Source organism: Morone saxatilis, unplaced genomic scaffold (genome assembly GCF_004916995.1).
Source record: "Morone saxatilis isolate NCDOM2014 unplaced genomic scaffold, NCSU_SB_2.0 Contig21, whole genome shotgun sequence".
Lineage (NCBI taxonomy): Eukaryota > Metazoa > Chordata > Actinopteri > Moronidae > Morone > Morone saxatilis.
In genome coordinates this window covers 1,764,729-1,772,752 of record NW_023339774.1, presented here as the reverse complement: position 1 = coordinate 1,772,752, position 8,024 = coordinate 1,764,729, and the positions used below count along the sequence as shown (strand labels likewise).

General features: G+C 39.5%; 2 protein-coding genes across 2 annotated transcripts in view; one reads left to right on the top strand and one right to left on the bottom strand.

Annotated features, from left to right (window-relative positions):
- crata (carnitine O-acetyltransferase a) overlaps positions 1–1,578 on the bottom strand; it is a gene marked incomplete in the record, with an annotated part of 10,682 nt that extends 9,104 nt beyond the window's left edge. Inside the window, 1 exon segment of the mRNA XM_035667594.1 lies at positions 1,390–1,578. Within this exon segment, the coding sequence (XP_035523487.1) occupies positions 1,390–1,416 (27 nt within the window).
- Positions 1,579–2,080: 502 nt separating this feature from the next.
- ptpa (protein phosphatase 2 phosphatase activator) overlaps positions 2,081–8,024 on the top strand; it is a 23,744-nt gene continuing 17,800 nt past the window's right edge. Inside the window, exons 1-5 of the mRNA XM_035667593.1 lie at positions 2,081–2,225; positions 3,079–3,188; positions 5,298–5,384; positions 6,555–6,680; positions 7,803–7,920. Coding sequence (XP_035523486.1) covers positions 2,105–2,225; positions 3,079–3,188; positions 5,298–5,384; positions 6,555–6,680; positions 7,803–7,920 — 562 coding nt within the window. The 5' untranslated portion in view covers positions 2,081–2,104. The remainder of the gene's footprint in view (positions 2,226–3,078; positions 3,189–5,297; positions 5,385–6,554; positions 6,681–7,802; positions 7,921–8,024) is intronic.

The following is an 8,024-nucleotide window of genomic DNA, read 5'->3' as shown; positions in this document are numbered from 1 at the left end:
CACACACAGACACACACACACACACACACACACACACACACACAGACAGACAGAGATTTCTTGCTTTATAGATAGATAGATAGATAGATAGATAGATAGATGATCATTCAAATAGTGTGTTGTTGTTATTTGCCCAGTCAACTGTAAAAAATAACTGGCTGAGTCTGCCCTATAATAGCATTATTCTTCTAAATCTTAAATCAGACAATTATAAAATACATCAGTTTTTCTTTAAAATACACTGAGCAGAGCATGTTTTTGATGCTTCTGTTGACTCATAGAATAAACTTGCACTAATACTCCTTTTTGACATTTCCTTTCTCGTGTTTATTTGCTGTTGAGTTAATCCCAAAATAAGTGAACGTAATCAAATTACGTTACTTTAATGTTGAGATACTTGGATTAGGTTACTGACAAAACATTTTAAACAGGTAATTATTATTGAAACTTATTTAGTTATTATTTAGTAACTGTAATTGTATCCCAACTTTGGGTGTACACCAGAATCAGTTGCCAGTGGTTTCTGCTATCAGCTGTTCCTGGTCTAAATCCAACTGAGGTGCAGTGTTTGGTAGCAGTTCACTAACACACATCGCCGGTAGAGGGCAGTCTGCACTCATTTCCAACTGGACTACAGCAAGGAGAAATATGTCAACAACAGTAACGTTACTAAGAAGTAAATAGCGTTGGTGAAACAAACATCAACAATATTTGCTTCCCAATGCATGTGCGACTAATATTGAGGAGTCATTCTCTTCTTAAGAATGTGATGGTCAGGAACAAAAAGAAGATGAAAATGTCTCCAGTAGCATGTTACTGTTGTCACAGGCTGAAGATAGAACTGAGGGAGATCTGTCACCCAGAGGACACGGAGCCACACTGACATTGTTTGTCTTGATGTCAAATGACATATTCACACATGTTCCTCCAAGCAGGTGCCTTTGTCAAATTATAAAGTGAGTTTGATGATGAGTAACTTTAATGTTATATTGTCTCCATGTCTCTCTAACGTTAACTGTAAAAGAGACCGTCACTTAGCGGAAGTCTTAACGTAATTAACAGTGTCGAGCTTTCCTTATGTGATTGTGTCTCACTGTCTGAACTGAGCACTGAATCACCTTTGACCCAGTTAGCTAGCTAACCGCTAGTTAGCTTCTTCAGTTCCTAACGAACTAACATAAACTAGCTAACTTTGCTAACAGCAACCCTTCACCACATAGCTAGCTATTGGTAACTGATAAATCACTATGAACTGTCTCAAATGCTTTGTCACGTCTCCGGCAATAGACAACAATATCAAAGCAATCCATTTTAGAGCTAAAGTTGGCTTCTGACCAGTGTTAAGGTTAAACGAGCGCCGTCCGCTAATTGAAAGGCGCTTTAACTTACCATCGTTCTGCTGCAAATGCCCCACATAGTGTATTCAAAGAAACACCCAGAGCACACACAGCACACAGCACACAGCCCGAGGTCCGTCAGTGCTCAAAGTCCAGCTTTATCAGCAGCGGACCCCAATGGAGACCGGGGGGGTTCTGCTGCCACAAAGCCACGGTGGGTGTGACTTACACACAGTGTTTACAATCATACGCAATAGATCAATACTGATGGACTGGGGAAACATCACGTCCATAATGCCAAGTTCTCGAGGTCCTGGTAATCATCTGAACCTTTTAGAATTGAATTTAAAAAGTACTTAAGTCTATAATATAGTATATAAACAATAAAAAAAGTCCATGTTATTATTATTTTGAATGCTGTTGTTGTCTTTCTGTATGTTTTCCTGCTGCTAGGTTGAATGTATAGTCCTGTTGAATGTTCTGTTATACTATTATTTTCATTATGATGCCTTAATGTTCTATATTTTTTTGACTTATACTTGTCAATAAAGACTTTTAAAAAATGAATACTGATGGAAACAACCTTATAATATATAATACCTGTATAATATGATTTTGAAAGAGGAGATAAACTGCACTAAATGCATTATGTGCATGTTTATGTTTGATATTTCCAGTACTTTTTTAAAAAAAATTACAAAAAAGTTTTAGAAAGTGAAAATAGGTCTATTATTACTATTTAGGAGGCTTCTCGGCTTCACAGCACAATGTCACCTAGATTCCGAACGGCGGGGGGCAGTGAGGAGCTATGGCTGGTTTTAATCTGCCTTAAACAACCCACGAAGAAGAGTGTCAGCTTCGCCATGGCGGAAACAGAGCAGCAGTCAGGTAAAGCAGCACCGCTGAATGCTCCTGCTCGCTTTAGAAACTTCTGTATCGCTTTTGCTCTCTTGTGTTAAAAGCTACTAAACATGCACATTTAAGACATTAACTTTACGTTTATTAGATAAACTCAGGAGGTATAACACCGCTGTCCTCGGGCAAAGCTATCCATGAACATTTTGAATAACATAAGCTGCCATTTGGGCTTGTTTCAGACTTTAATGCCAACTTGAAGTCGTACTCTGTGTTGTGTGTAAGCAGTTGTTGTCAAACTCTAAAATAAACCCCTCAGTCACTTGCTTTACTGTCAGTCAGGTGTTAGCTAGCACGTAGAGTGAATTTTGAGTTTTCAATGTTGCGCCAAAGCCTTTTACTCCTTTATTAATAACATCATCAGTGTAGACTCTTATTTAAAAGTCGGAGGGTTCACTTACTCCACAGTGCAAACCAACAATGCACAAAGACTGATTGAATGGAGCTAAATTCTGATTAAAAGTGCCACTGCAGCAATTTAGTATTTCACTTTTATATCGCTGCTTCAGTCAAGAGGCAGGGTTAAACACCAGTTGTCAAAATTGAAGCAGCAGAGGCCGAGGTATTCCGAATTTTAGTCCCTGTATGTAAGGCTCCAAAAATACCACATATTTTAAGTTTTAAGTTTAAATCAGTTTCTCTGATTAATCTATAGTAAATAGCATAAAATGAAGATGATCATATTCAGTGAATACTGAATTTACCTATTTAAAAACTAATATTAGCTGCTAAAACCAAGAAGATGTATTCTGCATATTTACACTGGATTTATCTCTGAATTAACCAGCATTAATATTAAGATGAAGACTGTCTCTAACATATTTAGGATCCACTCCTGAGGATGAAGCACCTGAAGGCACAGCCGGCAGCACCTTCATGGTACCCAAGAAAGAAATCAGCATGGTGCCTGACATGGGCAAGTGGAAGCGCTCCCAAGTAGGTTGCTGCCTGTGGCTGTGTTTCAAAATCTCCTCTTTTTGTCTGACCTTCGGTTTTCTGTACTAAAAGTACCAAACCACACCAAGAACATGGTTAGGCTTTGTTCACACACATAGTTTGGTTCTAGTAATTCTATAAAGGGTTTGTTATACATACATACATACATACATACATACATACATACATACATACATTTGGGGAAGTACTGAAAGTTAAAAAGTCTCAACATTACTGCGGTTGCGTTCGAATGCAAGCTGTTCTAAGAAGTGTACAATTTTCTACTTTTCCCATTAAAAAAACGTTACTTTTACAACGATGCCTAGGAAATCGGGAAGAACCCGTGCCACTATCAGCTGCTCCAACCGTAGTGGCAAACTTGAAAACTGGGTGTGCAAGCCTTTATGAAGAGTGTACACTTTACATAGATTCCCTGGACGTGCAGAGGACCAAGATGTTCACATGCCAGGCGAATATTGAAGTAATGTTAAATACCTATGAAAAAACAAGTTCAAGAATAAATTAATAAAAAAATTACTTGGTATGTGGTAAATGACCAATTGGTCTGTTTTTTTAAATATTCTAATTCTGACTATTGTAACAAATATGTCAAATTATTGTAACAAATGTCAAAACGCTAAGATCGATATCCATATAAGGTACCTTCTTCCCTGCCTAACGTTATCAATCCAACTAGCCACAACTACCACTCCCCACCGCAGTAATGGTTAGGTAGCTATAGACCCTCTTAAAGACCTTATTCATAAAAAGCGACAAATTCAGCGACTGATTCAGACGGTCAGGAAAAATAAATATATTTAAATATATTATATTGTAATTTGTGCATGCTGCACGGCTGTTCACAGAGCCAGGGTCTCTCCCTCTCCTCTTGTGCTGTGGGCAGGCAGTCAGTAGGTATGATGGTCTTCCTGTAGCTTGTAAATGTGTAAAGAGTTTGTTTGACCTTTTCTCTCGCTCTTTCCGGATCTTTGGATTAGGGTGTTCCTGTATCTTATCTTATATGTAAATAGATTGTTTGAGCTTGTAGATATTGAAAAAGTTTGTTTGATCTTCTTCCTCCCTTCGTAGTTTAAGTTTTTCCTTAATATATGTGACATCCCTGTAGTGAGTTTGTAATTATTTGTCTAAATGAAAATATCTAACCTTAACCCTATTTGTCTAATGTTCAGTGTGCGCATGGAAATGTCCATTGCTGTCAGAAACAGGTTTACATTTGCACTGCGGTTTGCAGAACAGAAGTACAAACAAACAGCGACTCGACCATTGAATAAAACAAAAAGGAAAACCGATTCTGTCCAAACTATCAACATAAATAAAGATGGACGACATGACAGCTCTCCAAAAGTGAAGCCAAAACATCTTGACCTCGTACAGGTCATAAAGCCCACTGTCTCCATGTTAGCAGATGGGACAAACTTAAAAAAAAGAAGACATCAAATACAATTTTCCCAAAGATGGTTTCTGTCATTTTAGATAGTTCTTATCAGGCTGATGTTTGTTAAAGCCGATGTTCAATTCATTTTTCTGATCAGTTTGGTTTTAATGAGTTATTTGAAGCTATATAAAGCGGGTTTCACATCATGATTGACAGCTGAGCCCTGCTTGTGATTGAGTTGGCAGGGTGTATGGGCGGGACCTCGAAACTGTGGCACCAACTATGATCACTACTGGGCACACTCTGGAGAAAGAAGGCAGCGGCCATATATCCGGGAGATTTTGGCTTCATTGTACAGTGGGAGGAAGTGGAGATGCACCGTCCATCTTTTATATGTCGTTGGTCCAAACACAGAGGGTGATTTCAAATATCTATAGAATAAAGGAAATTTTGAATTCTGAGCCCTGGTTGTTCAGATTTGTTCCAAGATAAGTCTAATTAAAAGCCAGGAAAATGAAGTTATTAAGTTTTTCTTGAAGTGCATGTGTGAAAGAGTTCTGTCTGTAGTCCATTACAATGGAACATTTACCTTATTGTGATCAGTATCAGTTTTGTATGTATATTCCTATTAATATCTATTATTGATTTTTAGTATTTGTAGCAGTTTGTCTGACTACACATTCCAGCTTTCAACACAGCTCTCCTTCTTCCAGGCGTATGCTGACTACATGGGCTTCATTCTGACGCTGAATGAAGGCGTAAAGGGAAAGAAGCTCACATGTGAATATAAAGTGTCAGAGGTATGTTGTCTTATTGTAAGTGGCTTCTGAAAGGTGGTACTGGTATTTTCTTACAATCCTAAGGACTGTTATTGTTGGAGGTAATGGAGAGACTAGGACAACAGTACTCCAGTTTTTATTCAAAGAGTCAGAGGCGTCATGCTTTAAGGGGCACAGTCTTATCAGAGAGAGAGATAATTTTACACAAGATCAACCATATAATATTGAAGTCCAACAGACTATTAGGGCTTTTCCATTGATATGTGCTGGCTTAACTTAACTCAGTTTGACTGTGCACATCAGCAGGGATTTGCAATCTCTATACCCAGTTTGATACCACAGTCTAACTCTAAGTAAGAAATGAAAAAAAAATGTAATGCCTCTCTTCATCATCTGTGATGAGAAAACATCAGACTTCCAGACAGTCTGTGCATCCTGCTCATAGTGCAGTTATAAATCCCAGCATACCACAAAGTCCCTCTCCTGCCGGGCAGGCAGACTGGACTCGCACTGCCCTCCATTTCTGTCACAGTTATAGTTTTGTGGGTTGTGGTCATTTTGAGTCAGGTCAAAGGTCAGTTTGATTTGATATCAAGGCAAAAACAGTTCTCATTACAGATGAGTCTTCTGTGTATGGCGTATACGCTGCCCCCATCAGATCCGGAAGAACTGTGTCCCTGGTACCTACAGTACTGTAGAAAAACAAGTACCGTCAGGTTGTCAGGATTTTGGCATCGACTCGGTACCTTGTGACATCCCTAATCTCTATTATAACAGGACTACCTGCTTGAAGGTGTGTCTTAAGCAAGAGAGAGCAGCGGAGCGAATTGCAGCTCTTATGTTGTAGTGTGGACGGGGAAAACTGGTGACATACTGTAAGCCAGCTCAGACATGGTCAGGTGTCCTGTCGCCTGCAGGTTTATTCTGCAAGAACTCATATACAATATAATCATAGCTGATCACACAGTGTCTATACAATAGACGGTGGAAATATACCAAATTCACCAAATTTTGCTGAATTGAAAGGCAAAGTGATGAGGTTTAACCAGATGAAGCTCAGCAGAGTGAGCCTCCCTGATTGACAGTTTATTGTTTGGCTTTTTATTTCTCTTTATGTTCATTAAAGCCCTTATGTGATGTAATAAATATCTGTTACAGTGTTGCTAAAGTCACTGTCTTGTTGTGTGACAGACAGTGGAGAAGTTACTAGATCTTCTGGGGACTCTGGACCGATGGATAAATGAGACCCCTCCGGCTGACCAACCATCACGCTTTGGTAATAAGGCCTACAGGACCTGGTACAGCAAACTAGACCAGGTTAGTGAGTACAAACACACACACACACACACACACACACACATCCAAGAGCTCAGACAGATAATCTGATACCAGTGTTTGTACATGTTCCAAAATGTAAAATCTGTAAACCTCTCTGTGTGGTACTGATGAAGATGATCCTGGTTTTTATAAAGTTTTTAGGTAAATGTATTCATGTTGCAATGTATCAACCTTAAAGCAGCGGTACAGTTGTACAATGTACAGTTGAAAGCAGACAGATGCATCGTGTTCGGCTGATTGCGTGACCCCATGACAAACACATTGGCCCTGGCAATGGGGATAAAATGATTGATCCCAACCCTGGCAATGTGGAGACCATTGATGATGACAGCAGCAGCCTTTCCTCCAGTTTGTAATGTAGTAAAGTATCAGTTCAGGCACAATTTTGGCATCGGTATCATTTTAAAATGATAGTTTAAACAATACCCAAACCAAGCTCTGTGTGTGTCCACACAGCAGATGGAAATGGCTGAATGTAATTTCACGTTTTTAACCTAACCACTTCACCTGTGTGTGGCTCTGATTTTTGTCTCTCAAAACAAAACCAGCCTGCCAACAACGTAGCTCTGTAGCTAGTGTCAACAGTAGCTTTACCCACATCTGCAAGGTCCAGTGTGTAGGATTTTGTGGAATCTATCAATAGTTGCAGATTGCAGCTCACTTGCTTCACCCTCCCTCCAAGCGTGAGGGAGCAACTACAGTTGCTGTGAAATGCCCCTATCTAGAGCCAGTGTTTGGTTTGTCTACAGTAGAAACATGGGGACCTTCACAGAAGGCGACTCGCCATGTCTGAAGATAAAAACAGCTCGTTCTAGGGGAACAAAAACACAACAATTGTTATTCAGGTGATTATTCACTGATGAAAACATACCTATGAATATTCTATTGCATTTCTGACAATAGATCCTCCTCAGTGTTACACACTAGGCCTTTTTAAAGTGAAGGGAGCGGAACAGACAACTGTAATCTAGTACAGATCAGTCATGTGTGAGCAATCTGATCCTCCACTAAATCAGTATCTGTACCAATACAGTGTAAATGAGACTGTCATACATTCTCGTGTGTGTGTGTGTGTGTGTGTGTGTGTGTGTGTGTGTGTAGGAAGCAGAGGCCTTGGTGTTAGCAGTGCTCCCTGCTGACAAATGTGCTGCTGCTCCAGAGATAGCTGTCTATCTGAAAGAGTCTGTGGGGAATGCCACCAGGATAGACTATGGAACAGGTAGTAGTGCTGTGTGTTTTTTTTGTTTTTTTGCTACAGTCAAACACTATATTTCTATAAAAAGCACTCAAATTACAAGTCTTGGTGACCAAGGCGATCATCAC